This window comes from Ctenopharyngodon idella, chromosome 12 (genome assembly GCF_019924925.1).
Source record: "Ctenopharyngodon idella isolate HZGC_01 chromosome 12, HZGC01, whole genome shotgun sequence".
NCBI lineage: Eukaryota > Metazoa > Chordata > Actinopteri > Cypriniformes > Xenocyprididae > Ctenopharyngodon > Ctenopharyngodon idella.
Genome location: NC_067231.1, coordinates 15,197,319 through 15,213,711, shown reverse-complemented (window position 1 = coordinate 15,213,711; position 16,393 = coordinate 15,197,319). Strand labels below are relative to the sequence as shown.

At 37.7% G+C, this 16,393-nt stretch overlaps 1 protein-coding gene across 1 annotated transcript in view; it reads right to left on the bottom strand.

Annotated features, from left to right (window-relative positions):
• ca10a (carbonic anhydrase Xa) overlaps positions 1-16,393 on the bottom strand; it is a 176,200-nt gene that overhangs the window by 18,412 nt on the left and 141,395 nt on the right. Inside the window, 2 exon segments of the mRNA XM_051915008.1 lie at positions 2,475-2,618; positions 2,620-2,661. Coding sequence (XP_051770968.1) covers positions 2,475-2,618; positions 2,620-2,661 — 186 coding nt within the window.

The following is a 16,393-nucleotide window of genomic DNA, read 5'->3' as shown; positions in this document are numbered from 1 at the left end:
TATTCAAAAGTTTGAGGTTGGTGAGATTTTTGTTTGTTTGAAAGAAGTCTCTTATTCTCACTAAGGGGCCGTTCACACGGAACACGTTTTTCTATTCCAATGCGCTACTTTCCCATTGTTTTTCTATGTAAACATGCGCTTGACGGACGTGCATGACCGTAACGTTTGCGTCTTTTGCAGCGCCTCGCACATGAGTGGCGCGTTTTTAAGACGCCGTGTCAAGTTAAAAGAATTTCAACTTTTACACGCACCGCCACTCATCAATGTCAGTTCCAAAACAGTGGACCAATCAGAAGAACTCGGAGGCGGGGCAAGCGTTGTGAGCTTCTGTTTACAATAGCAAGTTGGCATGACAACATGGCGGAGGCGCCGCTCATTATTGTCTTTTTCTCCATGTCAAAACTCATATCTATCAATTCTGCCTATTTCTATTATTGTCGTTAATGCATCATGTCTCAAAAGCGCGTCTCGAGACTCTCGGATTCTACGCTGCGCTTTTTTAAAAACCATTCCTGAGCGCTGCGTCTCGCGTTTTTTTTTATTTGCAAAGATGCGTTCTGTGTGAATGGCCCCTAAGGCTGCATTTATTTCATCAAAAATATGTTAAAAACAGTAATATTGTGAAATATTTAATTTATTTTAAAGGTGCAGTAATTTTTGAAAAACGCTGTTGAAAGTGGATCGGACCGAGCACCACAACAAACTTGTAGCCAATCAGCAGTAGGGGGCGTGTCCACTCATGATGGGAGAGGAGAGAGTGAGCTGTGCAAGAGGGAGATTTGAAGAAAGACTTTAGAAAGAAAGATGGCTGAGATATTACAAAAGAGAAAAGCTCAGAGGAATATCACTGGAAAAAGAATGGCTATGATCAGGCAAGAGCTTTAGGACCCAAACTAATATTAGAAAAGCTTTCCAGTGCTTGAGAGACCTAAGCGGGAAGGCCCGAAAATGGACGCTGAGGTTGTATTGTTTCTGCTCCATACGTGAGTAACATTGGTTTCGAGCGTCATGTCTGGAGCTGCTGTGCTGCTGGTGACTAACAATGAACTCTTGCTTGTATATACACTCGTGTACTGTATGTTAATTTTTTTTGTGATTCCTTGTCGTTCATTCATCATCTTCGCTTTATTTTTGCGAATCATTATTTTTCTCCTCTTCTGCTGATAAAAGAGACACTCTTGCATTGTGTGTTCATGCATTTTGGGGGTGGAGCAATGAAGGGAGGGGTGTGTTTGTTTGGGTTGATTTCAAATATTATCAATGTTCAACAACGATTTTGAGAAATCGCATACTGCACCTTTAAAATGCAATTTATTCCTGTGAGGCCAAAGCTTTTCAGCAGCCAGTTCTTAGTGTCACATGATGCTTCAGAAATAATTCTAATATGCTGATTTGTTGCTCAAGAAACATTTCTTCTTATTAATCTTGATAAAGAATAATAATATTGATTGCACTGCTTAAGATTTTTGTGGAAACTGACATTTTTTTCATGATTCTTTGATGAATTTAAAGTTTTAAAAAAAGCATTTATTTGAAATAGATATCCTTTGTAGCAATATTTAAGGTTGAACAAAAATCTTAACGGTAGTGTACTTCTGTTGAGTTTGCACTAACCAAGCAACTAATGATGACAGCTTTCTCAATATATAGTCAACATAAATTAATTAGCTGAATTACTAAGAATTACAGCATAAAACGAATGTAGATTTGGCTGCTGTTGTCTATCATGAGAAGTAATGGTTTAAACACAAGAATGAAAGACAGAGCTGGCCTTGGTGCTCGGGTCACGCTTCACTTTGCCCTGATAGACTGTTGACACTGTTTTGTTAGTGTTGGATTATCAGGTGGCTGCCGCGGAGGGGGGAAAGAAATTATAATCATTAATTACTGAGGATTTGCCTGTCAAGCTCACACTTATTTTGTTGCCACACAAATCGTCGGTCTTATTATCCTCAAAGGGAAATGTCAGGACTTCACTGACTGGTGACTTTATCAAATGATGGAGGCCGCAGTGCAGTGCATGCTAAATCTACACGGCCAGCGTAATTGAGATGCTTTTTTCCATTGTTATGGCTCTGTTAGTGGGAGAATGAGAACAGTAAGTCATCAGCAATACAGTTAAGACTATTTCGGCTAAAAATATTGCTGTGTTTTTCAATATGTTAAGATATATTGTTCAGCAGGGTGCAAACATTACTGTATCATAATCTAAAGCAACCATGTTAAACATTTCATAAAATGCATGCTCTGAGGCACACTATAAGTATTTGTTAATGCATAAAAACCTACGCCATAGAGTCTTGCTTTCAGCGTACACCCGCTGTTGACCTACAAGGCCTGCTGTCTTTACACATTGCTCTTAGATTGTGACCTTAAAAGATCAATAGACTGCTGAATACTAGCAGCTACTGGCGCTTTACGATCTGATCTGTATCCCACTCATGACGTAGGACACACAGGATTTAGAAGCTTACCTCCCCAGAAAAAGCCTGGCCGTTGAGGAGATGCTCAGAGCCCTGTCCGTCCTCACTGCCAAAGTGTAACCTGATCTCCTCCAGACGATGGCTGTACGTCATTGGTCCGCCCGAGATGTTCACCAGGTGCTCTTTGTCCAATCGGCAGTGATACATGACGACCAGTGTTGTACATGGTCCCTCCCACCTTTAGGGGAAAAAAAAAAAACAGATATGGTTAAAATAAAAGTCGGCAAAGAATTAAACCGAGAACTACTATCAAATAAATGGAAATAAAAGACCAATGGCATGTCCAGACTTTTTTTTTTATTGAGGCTACATGTGGGGCACAGACTCATTCAAGGGTGGCTTCTCTGATTTATAATGTGCTTGTCTTAGAAAAGGTCATGAGCTAAATGAGCTAGAAAGGGTGCTAAGTTAAAAGCCAGATGGCAAGCAGCTGCACAATAACTGCTACTTGTTGGCTTTAGCAAAAAAATAGCATGCTTTCCACCCCAATTTAAACCAAAAAGACTGTATCTGGTTTTACTGAAGGTCCAGTCTCTCATTTGGGTAATGGGATAATTTTGGGGAGAACCTGAGTTTGCTAATCAAATTTTAGGGGTAGCTAGAGCCATCCCAGGACATCCATCTGGACACGTCCCTGTAAACGAACATAAGTTTTATGATACATATAGCAGGTATTGATTTATATTAAAACTAAATGTAACTATGGGGCCATTTGCACAACACCATTTTCAACTAAAAACAGAAAACTTATGCATTTTGGCCATTCATTTACATGACAACGGCAATTTAGTGGCCTGAAAACACAAACTTTTGAAAACAGGTTTCAAAGTGCAAGTTTTTGAAAACTGTCTCCGTGTAAACAGCAAAAACGCGAATCTTTGGAAAAAGATGAGGTCATGCACATGTGCATTACATGTTCAGTCTAATAGTGTTTCATCGCCATCTAATGGCCTGCCAGCAGAATACAGCGTTTTTAGTCGTTTTCACGGATTCATATGAATGGGGATCGTTTTGACAATGGTGTCGTCTGTACGTGGAAAACTCAAAGGAAAAACTTTTCCATTTTAACCATATAGTTTTCGTGAAAACATACCCTATATTTCAACTTTTTTTTTTAATATATGGAGGGCACATTAAAAATGTATTTTTTCATTATTTTTCCTTTTACTGTATATACAGATTTTGTTTATCCCTTGTCCTAGACCCAGACTTTCAATCTTTCAAAATCAAAAAATTCATCATACAGATGTGAATTACATATTTAAAACTATCATGATCTAAAAAAAAAAAAAAAAAGCATGAGTGAAATACATTGTTTCAATATTTATTATGTTAAAAAAATTATTTAAAGGAGTCTTCCATTATATTCTAAAAAGATATTTAAAAACTTCTTTCCATCACTTGATTTCCACCCCAGAATGCTAATGAAAATGACAAGTGTGTTTTTTTAAGAGTATATTTTCTAAAAGTCTACAGGGCCAACAGTGCCTATAGCTGAAGAAACACCTCTACATCGAATCGTTTTACTGAAACACAGATAGTGGTCTGTAATTAAATTATATTCTCAATGATACTGTAACATGTAAAAACTCAAGTGGAAGGAAAGAAGCTGGTGTGACAGATGGAAGAATGAAAACAAAAGAAGTGTGTCCTCAGAGCCGAAGAGAGTGAGAATCTGCTTGGAATCGATTAGATCTGAGGCTTTAAGAAGAGAGCATGGAGATACAACAACCATGGATAGCAATCTCTATCAGTGTATCTGCTTATTTATTTAAATTCAGGAGTTGTTCCAAAGTGAGCCATTGAAATTCCAAACACAATGCTAGATAGGCTTCCATGGCTCTTATCTTACCTTTTATTTTTTGCCTCTTTCTTTCTCTCTCTCTTTCTTTCTCTTTTTCTGTCTCCCTCTTTTTCCTTTTACGACTTTGCCTTCAAAATGATTTTCCCCTCGCCAAATTCCCAAAGAAAGAGGCCTGCCCACACATTGTAAATATTTTATAGAACCTCTGAAAAAAATCAATGATTTGTGGGGTAGAGAGAGGAGGTAAGTAAGAGAGATAGGAATATTGGGGAAATGAAAGAGTGGGAATGGGAGGAGCAAAGACCGTCCTTGAGAGTAAAAGGTGAGTAAAGTCAGTATAGCCACACTTGAAAGGATAGTCCGCCCAAAAAAAAAATAAAGTCATAATTTATGCAATTGCTTTCTTCTGCTGAATACAAAAGATGATATTTTGAAGAATATGGATAACCAAACAGCTGATGGACCCCATAGGGGAAAAAAAAAAAAAAAATCACTATGGAAGTTGATGGGTTCCATCAACTGTTTGGTTTCCGACACTCTTCAAAATATCTTCTTTTGTGTTCCACAGAAGAAAGCAATTTTATACAGGTTTGGAACAACTTGAAGGTGAATAAATGATGATGGAATTTTCATTTTTGGGTGAACTATCCCTTAAATGGATCTGCACAGTTACCTCTGGGTGCTTGACTCGTCCGAGAAAAGGGCAAGGCATTTGAAAAACCCTGAAGAGGTCATTTCTCAATGAATATTCATGAACTAGAGATGGCAAAGGGAGAAGAACTAAAAAAAAAAAAGGAAGTAAAAAAGACTCATTGTGCAGCTTCACTGAAGAAAATCCCTGTTTGTCACATATGGCGTACTAAGATGTTTCTGCTACTATCCGAAAACAGCTCGGAATGGACCTCAGTTAGATGTTTTTATTTCTTCCAAAATGTCTATTATGTCTGTTTGTCTATTAGTGATGGCCAGTCCATGCTGACCATCTTTGTAGCACCGTATATGTATGGACGTTTTATTTGAGATATATGTATGTAAGGGTTTATTTACTTCTTGTAATGTACCCAAACGTACTACACACCTCCCACAGCAAGTCCAGCACAGATGTTACCCGAGGGTATAAAGATCATCACATGGAGAACGTACTCGACTTTGACTTCATGCACTGCGATTCTCATAAACATTAGCCTGTGTATTGTTTCATCTCAGCATTTTAATTTTCCCAAATGCATTGAGCTGTTTCACCCCATAATTTGAATTAATGAATTCAAAATCATGCTAGTAAATGCTCTGCTGCACTTTAATTTGTTGATCTGACAGTGCTATGAATGACACATCGCATGGCTCTGACAACAACTGCAAAACACCACAGCACTTTGAATTAAACTTCACTTGATGTGCCATTATACCTGACATCTGCAGAAGGACCAACACAAAAATAAATTAGATTTCAAAATATAGAAAACAGCATCTGTGTAATATTTTCATATTACTTTTATTACAGTGTTTTTGATCAAATAAATGCAGTATTGCTGAGCATGAGAGACTTATGGAGAAAAAAAAAAAAACCCCTTACCAGTCTATGCGCGTATGTGAATATCAAGTGATTACATAACAGCTCTAAAGCTTTCCTTCTGGACTGCTCTGTAGCAATAACCATTCCAGGATTCTTATGTAAAGATCACATAAGCATGGGTTGAATCTATAAAACATTGTTTCCAATAGCTTAAAGCCAAAGGGCCAGTTTTAGATGCCGATAATGCTCTCTGGTCAGGTAATCATGACTGCATGCTTCGAAATTAATATCATGAATGCTATTATAATGCGCCAGCGAGAAGGCAATGAAATAAAGAAATTAGAGAAGCACATGCTCTGTCAAGAGGATTGGCATTATGAGATTCTGTAAGGATTTAAAAGGCTGATATTAGGATGAAAAGGATGTAAACCAATTTATTTCACAGTCTCCAATGTACTGTACTGATCGGCCAGTATAAGTAATCCTTATTGAACATAAAACATCACTCAGGAGAAAACTGGTTTTCAGCAACACTGTAGAAATTACAGCATTAAAGGGGATGATGTTTTAGCTATATTTTAATGACTTTATAAGTTTCTGGTAAAATTCTTCTTAATAAATGCTTTTATTAAAAATGAATGACCTAATTAGCTATTTATTTATTTTCAGATTTTTTGATGGCAGTGTCATGCCAGAAACAACCTCCATAGTCACAAACTCCTTGATCTAATCATTGTATGAACTCAACATACAACCCAACAAACCTCTTGAAGGCCATGAATCAAGGTATGAACCAAAAGACAAGCTAACCACAACCTACTCCCATTTGAGTCAAGGTGCCCCTTTTGACTGCACTACAGTATCAAAGTTACACTGAAAGTGACAAGTTACTAATTATAAAGTAGCTATCTACAGTGTTGCTCGAATGTTTGTGAACCCTTTAGAATTTTCTATATTTCTGCAGACTTATGACCCAAAACGTCTTCAGATGTTCACAAAAGTCCTAAAAGTAGACAGAGAGAACCCAATCAAACAAATGAGACAAAATTATATACTTTGATTATTTATTGAGAAAACTTCCAGTAATACATATCTATGAGTGGCAAAAGAATGTGAACTCTTGCTTTCAGTATATGGTGTGAACCCTTTGTGCAGCAGTAATGGGAACTAAACGTTTCCGGTAACTGCTGACCAGTCCTGCACAATGACTTGAAGGATTATTTAGTCAATTTCTCAGTACAGAACAGCTTCAACTCTGGGATGTTGGTGGGTTTCCTCACATCAACTGCTTGCTTCAAGTCCTTCCACAACATTTCAATTGGATTAAGTTCTGGACTTTGACTTAGCCATTCCAAAACATTAACTTTGTTCTTCTTTAACCGTTCAGTGGTAGAACGACTTGTGTGCTTGGGCTCGTTGTCTTGCTGCATGAACCACTTTCTTTTGAGCTTCAGTTCACGGACAGATGTCCTGACATTTTCATTTTCGCTTGTATAATTCAGAATTTATTGTTCCATTAATGATGGCAATTTGTCCTGGCCCAGATGCAGCAAAACAGGCCCAAACCATGATACTACAACCTCCATGTTTCACAGAGAGAATAAGGTTCTTGTACTGGAATGCAGCGTTTTTCTTTCTCCAAACATAACGCTTCTCATTATAGCAAAAATTTCTGTTTTTTTGTCTCATCCATCCACAAAACATTTTTCCAATAGCCATCTGGCTTGTCCACATGATCTTTAGCAAAATGCAGACAGGCAGGAATGTTCTTTTTGGAAAGCAGTGGCTTTCTACTTGCAACACTGCCATTTGTATCATGGTTGTTCAGTGTTCTCCTGATGGTGGACTCATGAACATTAACATCAGCCAACGTGAGGGAGGCATTTAGTTGCTTACAAGTTACCCTGGGATCCTTTGTGTCCTCGCAGACTTTTACATGCTTTTGGATTGACCTTTTCTAACCTCCTCAGGAGTGGTCGAACAACAATTGTCTTGAATTTGCTCCATTTCTACACAATCTGACTGTGGATTTGTGGAGTCCGAACTCTTTAGAAATGGTTTTATTACCTGTTCCAGTGTGATGACCAACAACTCTTTTTCTGAGGTCCTCAGAAATCTCCTTTGTCCGTGCTATGATACACTTCCACAAACACGTGTTGTGAAGTTCAGACTTTGCTAGATTCCTGTTCTTTAAATAAAACAGGGCACAAACTGACACATGATTGTCAACCCATTGATTGAAAACATTTAAGAACAGGTGGAGCTAAAGTTCACCTTCAAATTAACTGCTAATCCTAGATCTTCACATACTTTTGCCACTCACAGATATGTAACTGGATAATTTTTCTCAATAAATAATTGACAATGTACATTAAACCACTTACACGAGTCACACACAGCTGCATGCGCGAGCACTCTTCACAAACAAAGCATCAGCATTTGAAATAGAAAGCAGCCTTCTGTAAGTGAGTTTCATATTTTAAATATATAAGTCCACTGCATTCCAAAATACTGACAGGTGAGACCACACACAGCAACATCAAACAAAGTGCGTCCTGTTCAATGAAACCCGCGAATGTCATTGTAATTTGCTTCAACCTTTACGAACTCTATTAAAGATTATTTTACGGAAGGTTTGAGTGGTGTGTGTGTGTGTGTGAGTGAGGAATTGGAAACAAGCAGAATACGGGTGTTTCTAAAGCACACAGCGTCATCGTGCATCTGAATAAAAACTAAGATCAGAATCGATTCTGAAATTCTCAGAATCGATCCAGAATCGTTGGAGAGAGAATTGAGATGCAACGATGGATTTTTTTTTTTTCTTCTCCCACCCCTACATCTGATGATGTTTTGGGTCATATTTTTGCAGAAACATAGAAAAAGGGTCCACAAACTTTCAAGCAGCACTGCAAAGCAATACAACTTTTTTTGAATGATGAAAATCGGATTTTTCAATGCTAGAAAGGTAAATAGAGTAGCATTCCAGGGTTTCTTTTCTCTCTTCTTATGTTGGCCCTCCAGGGCTGTGTCCAAAACTTAAGCCAGCTACCTTTCTGCCCAGTCAGTCAATGACTAATCAGACAATGCTGTAGTATGACGGTACGGCCTAGAGAAACGGCTTCTAGACAGGCTTTTCAAGGCACGATAACATCATGTCTAATGATCTAGAACAAATTCAAGTGGGTGTTTATAACCAAGCGGATTTTTAGTGGCTACAATGCTTATTTGTCAGAAGTGGAGTCATAAGTGGATTATTATTTTTTTTTATTGACATTTCTAAATACATTTTCTCCTTTCTTCAGACACCGTTTTAATTCATTCCACCATTCAAGCATGCCCAGGATTGTGGGATGTCACAGGCAGCACACATTACATTCAAAACAGACCCGATGACAAACACTGAATTCAGACTCAAAGTCTTGTTGTCTTCCTACCTCTATATACTCAGCTGTGTGATACGCCAATGTCATGTGTATGTTCACAGATCACTGACTGTGCCTTGTTTAATCATTCACTCTTGTGTATTCATACCCTCTCAGCTTTCTATAGTCTAGTATTGCTTCACGATGTGTTCTGTGAGTTTTGGTTCCATTACTCTTGCTTTGAACTCTTGTCTGATTGTGTATCTTAGTATTATCTTGTGTTGGATCTAAATTTAGTACTACACTTGGGTCCTTCCTCACAAGGTCACTCCCTGCACTGGATTGTTGTAAACTCCCAGCAGGTTTTGTGGTTTCAGCAGTAATGAGCAAATTTTAATGCTGTTTCTGGCACCCTGTGAAGAAAATCAGACTAAGACCATAATGCATTTGATTAAATGACAGGATTTTTTTCCCCCTTCATTAAGGTGAAAGACGTTATGCTGGTAGAAAAGGGAAAAATCTCACATACTTCTGACTCTAGATGTGCCAGAGTAAAAATGAAAAATAAATGCATTGTCTAGTTTGTCAAATTCATTTCAACAGAATCTTTTAGTCAAAGTAGTGACAAGATGCTGTTTAGTGACACCACACTTTTGAAGCCTTTTTAACCAAGTTTAAAACGTCAAAATGAAAAATTGCCAAAGGAAAAAAGCAAAGAGCAAAGCAATAAAAGTCGTACTGAGCCAGCCTAAAAACAACAATCACGAATAGTTGTGGAAATAAGAGGCCTGTCTCAGTCTACACTCTAGTTTAATAGTGAACTTGTCCATTTTTAGGACTCTCCCATTGTCGAAATCATTCCAGTGCACTGAAATGTTCACTCCATGCAATGTTCCCAGAATGTCATAAAAAAAAAAAAAAAAAAAAAAAAAATAACTCACCAGAAATTCTATAATTTGTTCTGAAGACTTTCAAATAATCAGAAGATGAGTGCAAGTGTAAATGTATGGGTGGTCTTTTTTTCCACTAGTGTGCATGAAAAACAAATTTAGTTTATATCAGTTGTTATAACAAGATTAAAAAGACCCTTGTCTTTATTTTATTTGTTCATTTATGAATGTTCTGCAGTTTATTAAAAAAAAAATATATATATTTGAAAGCTATGCATGTACATTTTTCTACATAAAAATGTAGGACAAGCACATATTGCATAACAGTGCTGTACTTTTTTTAACATCTAAAATGAAAACGTAAATACCAGCTTTTTTAATGTGTAACTGCGCAATTGCAGTCATCACTGTCCCAGTGTTTAGTGGATCAAGGCTCTTGATAGTCTCCAAATTTATGTTCACTGTATACTGATTTGACGTCATACTGGGAACTAGAGAGCGGAATGAGACACAGTCAAAGATATCTGCATTGCTGTCTGCTGAATGTGCCCTCCCTCAGTGTAACATGCATCCAGATATGCCTGGTCTTTCTGACGTCTTGCCTCAATTATTTCCACCTCAGAGATCTCTGCCTTCAAGTCTGAGCGAGCTAAAAGGAGTTTGCCGTTTTTGCCCATGCGTCCCTACACATTAATGCAAATTGACCTCCGAGACTCAGTTCAATTTAGAGGGTCAGTAATGCCAATGCTCCTAGTTTAATTGCTAACACGTGGCTAAACGATGGATTACACAGAAGTCCCAGCATGCAACCCCATCACATGTTGCAAAAATTGTTCAGAAATAATCCAGCTAGCACAATGAACTATGCCTTAAAAGGGTCTGCTAGCTGCACTGATTCACCAGACACGTGTCCCCCTTTTAAACAGTTTCCTTAATTGTCCCTAGCATTTCAAGTCAGGCGTATCTGCTTGCCCATTACTCGCTTGATTGTTCTCTTTTATGCCATTTGTATTAATTCACCATCAGTTTGCTTGTATGCTGACTGCCAGATATAGTTACTCTTTTCTGCTTACAACTTTTACCACATTCGGTCCCACTAGAAATCAATTTCTGGAATAAAATTTCAAGTCCAGAGGTGGCGAGTGTCTGAATTCTTACAACCTGGTCTCATGGAAAGACGTACCTGTGGGACGTACCTACACTTTTAACGCCACTCACTGGACAAAATTTCCTAAAAAATTTCGTATAAAAACCAACGCCGTCATAACGTACCATATTCACGTTTATTTGTTCCGGCAAAAAAAATGAACATGCTTTTAGTGCCACTCAGTGGACATTTCACATCGAAACTGCAGTGATATGTACATATTGGTACGTATTTTGTGACTCACGAAAATGTGTTATTACAGTGCATTGTGGGATTTAATCAGTGCACTCGATAACATCCACTATGGTTTCGGACACCACTACAAATAGCAGTGCTTACAAATAAAACCCCCTCTTTAAGGGTATAAGGGGGTGATTTCGAGAACTGCCAACGTAGCTCAATTCCTGAAACAAATGACTCTTTTGAGTCGACTCTTTGAATGAATAAATCAAAAAGACAAGTTTGAATTAGTCTCAAATAGTGATGCAGCGAATTGAATTTTTACTGAAACACTGAAAACAAAATGAAAGTTTCCTAAAGTTCTAAACTAAAGTTTCTGTAATTAAATTTGGGTAATTGGGCAATCAACTCTTGATATGCTGTTCAGAGTGTTGTGTTCACAGGCGATAAACCAATCAAAGTAAAGTTCTTCGGCAACAAGCCACATTCAGCCAAACAAATCTCACATATTGCAGTAAGAAGCACTAACTGTATTGGCCCTGAATTTTTTTTTTTTTTTTCTGCATAGTTTTGTTTGCTGAATTTTTGGTGCATCCCTACTCTCAAACAGCATGTACTGTATAATTTACAGCATTAGCAGATTGAAGAGTTTGTGAATTAGAATTGCAATGAATCGAACATCTACATTTACCAAGATATTAGTACAAACAAAAACTCAATGTATGTAAATCTTTCAAATTCCAGTAAAACAACTGAGAGGAGCACAACTGAAACTTATAATGAAAACACACACATATATAGTAAGCTTTTGGTCAAACTTTTGACATTGCAGCTTGCCAGGCTGCAAAATTAGTAGTTAAACGGCAGTCATGCTGTCATTTTGAACATATTTTGAACAAGTGCATACTGGCAGTAGGATTGTCTTCCATTAAGCTGCTTTTGTTCACTATTTCTCATTTATCAAAGTGGGTAAAAGCACATGCAAAAATTTCCCTTCTGCTTTTGCCTCAGCAGTGACTGCTTCTTTTGTTCCAGAGCTGGTTCAAAGAGTTTAATAATGAGACCCTTCAGAGGAGGAAGAGGAAAGAGGGAAACAGAGACAAATAAGGGTCGTGAAGGTCTAGTGGCTGATCAGAAGATGCTGACTCAATAAATTACTCAAAGCCAGGTGTTCCAGATTCAAGGTTCAGTTTGCCGACAATTATCATGCCAACACGAGTTGCCATAGGAATACAAAGGGAAGAAAAAACAAAGCACATGTGCACTGTGTATACATATGAACCCGGAGTACATTTATCATATATTATTGTGTTAACTTCTGTTCATGGGGAGGATGTGTGGTGCAGAGGCGGGCGTAGAAATTAGGCATCCATATATTGCAGCATATCACAAGGAATATCCCTGAGGATGAAATCTTAAGCTCTTAGATGTCAAATTTGTTTTGATTATAATAGCAACCTAGATCTAGACATCCATATTAAGCACAAATAAAGAAATAAAAGCCTTCAAAGTTGGTGTTACAACCCCAAAAGGGCAGTAACAGTAAAAATAATCAAGTGTACAACAAGTAACTAAAAACTATGCGAGAAAATCACTGCAGGCTTGTAGACCGTATCAAGGGAGGTAGATGGAGGCGTTGTGTGAACTGTCTAAGGGTCTGGTAATTTTTTGTGGTGATATGGAACCCGATATGACAAAGAGAATCTTCTCTCACTTCAAAGAGTATTTTCTGGAATTTTGACAATCTGAGCCTCAGAGGCAGAACAGACTCGAGATGAGAGGGAATATGGTAGTTCTAATAAAGCAAAGCCCCAAAAGGCCTACATTACAATTGTTTTATTACAGTAATGGGCGTTCCTAAATCCCACTTAAAGGGATAGTTCACCCAAAAATTAAAATTGTCATTTACTCACCCTCAAGTTGTTTCAAACCTGTATATATTTCTTTGTTCTGCTGTAACACAAGGGAAGATATTTGAAAGAATGTTTGTAACCAAGCAGATCTCGCCCTCCATTGACTACCATAGTATACTTAAAAATACTATGGTACTCAATGGGGGGGCAAGATCTGCTTGGTTTCCATCATTCTTCCAAATATATTCCTTTGTGTACAGCAGAACAAAGAAATTTATACAGGTTTGGAACAACTTGAGGGTGAGTAAATGATGACAGAATTTTAATTTTTGGATGAACTATCGGCTTAATATAAATTTTATAAAAAGACAGCAATGCAATTAATTAAATTTTTCGGTATTAATATTTATTCATAATATTAAAATGAATTAATAATAATAATTGGAATAAACAATTAATTTGTAAAGTTCAATATGCCTGTTTTCCCCAAACACATTTTCGAATACAAATAGTTCTTATGAAACTATCTAAATATTTGTTTGTGTGTTTGAAAATGAGGCCTTTAACCTTAGACACAAAGAATACGCATAAAATTACATTTAGTTTTTTTTTTAAGAATTCTCAAACGCAACAATTTAATACAATAAACCATTTTTTCCATTCAAAATCAACATTAGATACATCTATTTGATAGAGAGATCAGTATACAGTACCTAAACGTAACAACTACCCTACTATTAATAAGCAGTAATTAGGAGTTTATGAAGGCAAATGTTGTAGTTAATAATGAGAATTAGACCCTAATATAAACATATTTAGTCATTTCCAAAATAAAGAAATTAGGTAAATGTACTGAAAAATATCAATGCAAAAAGCTACTGTAAATGTGTACCCAAGATCCAAATTAGGCAAATGCAACTTCAAGAGTTGTCCTCAGACAGCGACAATGGCAGCATTTATGCACACGATTAAGAAGCCACATCTGAACTCCATCTGTTCCTGCTGTGTGACTGTCGCACCAATGCCAACACAGCCAACCGGACGCCACCCCACTGCCACTGACAAATTAACACTTAAACACACCCTTGGCTCGCTCGCAGCTGAAGAGAGCCAGGGGGGAGGAGAGGGGGTGGAAGATTCAATTAAAGACCAGAGGAGCACTTCGAAGGACTCGGACGAGTCGACACGAGAATCTTGGCCTGGCCGTTGACAGTGAAGCCAGCTCATTAAGATGCAGGAGCAGAGGTGAGCTGTAAAACCGATGTCTTGCCACATATCATGGTGAGCCGGGACGGCAGGAACACATTTTCACCGGGACGTTTACAGTTATAAGTTATTGTGTGCGGCTGCGAGGGGAGCGAGGGATGGGATAAGGATGTAGCCTAAAGCTTTTGCTGTTCTGGTAAACCAGCGCACAGCCTTCCCCCGTGAATTCGCTGTCATCGCATGAATAAACAACGTACAGGTAACACTTCAGGGGACGTCGACGGGTAAATAACCAATGCTAAGTGGCACAGTCGCTGACTGTGCTTTCGTATAGAGACTGAACAGATGCCATTTCCAAAATACACACAAAGTTTGAGGGGTGGACAGGTGTGGTTAGATTTAAAGTGTGTTTTTCACAGCCATGTTTCTCTCTCAGACAAGTCTCTGTCAAAATTCTTACTGTGCTCTGAATCCCAAAGAACAGATGTTTGGAAGAGATTCAATATATAAAAATAAAAAAATCCCAACAGCTGTCAAGTTACAAAAAAAGTCAGAAAATCACATTTGGCACTGTAACACACTATGAAATTAGAAACGGCGAAGACTGTTTCTGCAGTGCCTGTAGACTTTGTCTGCATTTTTTAACATTTGATTTATTTATTTGCCTTGCTGTTCAGATGAGTTCATTCTTCAAGGAACTGCCATTCTTGGCCCGAGGGTCTTTTTTTCTTTAAGGCAGCAATATGTATCGGGGGCTGTTTTGAGTGGGAGAGAGTAGAAGATCTGGAGGGAATTCAGCAGAGGAACATAACAAAACCCATTGCTCTTTGAGCCACTAACATTTCCTATATTTTCCAAGCTAGCAAAAACAATCAAAATACATCTTTAATCTGCCAGACGATAAATCTAATGGCTTGACTGACAGTGGGAGTAATTAAAATGCATTTTCAAGGCAAGGCAGGTAGCTCAACAAAAACGATCCAGTAAAGTGAACGAACATCCTAAACATCCAATTGTTGCCTTAAAAACAGCATGCAATTATTGGCTAAGCACAGATTTCTTACTTGTGTTGACATATTTCCTATTGAAACAGGAAGTTAGACATACAGACAAACCAAAAATTATTCAGACATATTTTATTTTATTTTATTTTTTTACTAGTGGGTGCAGGACACTATAGTTCATTTATGTAAGTGAGGATAGCCAAATAAAGTAAACTGTGATATATTATACCCAAAAATTCTTCATACAGTGGACTACCAGTAGAATTGACAAAAATTTGGGACCAAAAATTATTCAGACACTTTGACCTGACCATGTTTTGCTTAAGTGTTATCTGACATAATTGAGATTAATTTTTTCTGACACAGTTTAACTGAGATCTTGTCATATTTTATTACCATTTTTTTAAACTATACACTCAAAAAAAAAAAAAAAAAAAGTGGTTCTTGGCTAGTAATCATAGGGGAACCACTTTTGGTGCTATGTAGCACCATATCTTTAAAAGGTGCTCTACAACACCTTTGTCAAAATGGTGCTATGTAAGAGGTGCCATATTGCCATTTTATTTCTTCAACAAAAATAGTGCTAAACAGCACCAACAGTGGTTCTTTGGCTCGTAAAGAACCTTTTAAAGGGGCTTAACAGGTTCTTTGTACGGCAGTGGTGCTATATAGCACCTTAACCACACCGAAGAACCGCTGAAGAACCATACAGGAGCTTAACAGGTTCTGAATACTGTAGTGGTGCTATATAGCACCTCAGTCATCCCAAAGAACCAGTGAAGAACCGCTGAAGCACAAAGATTTGGTGCTCTACAGCACTTGAAGTGGTTCCCCTATGATTACGAGCCAAAGAACCACTTTTTATACTAGATAGCAACATTTTTTGCTATATAGTGTAGTGAATAAACTGTAATAATGAATGAAATGTTAAAGGTGTCTAAATAAATTTTG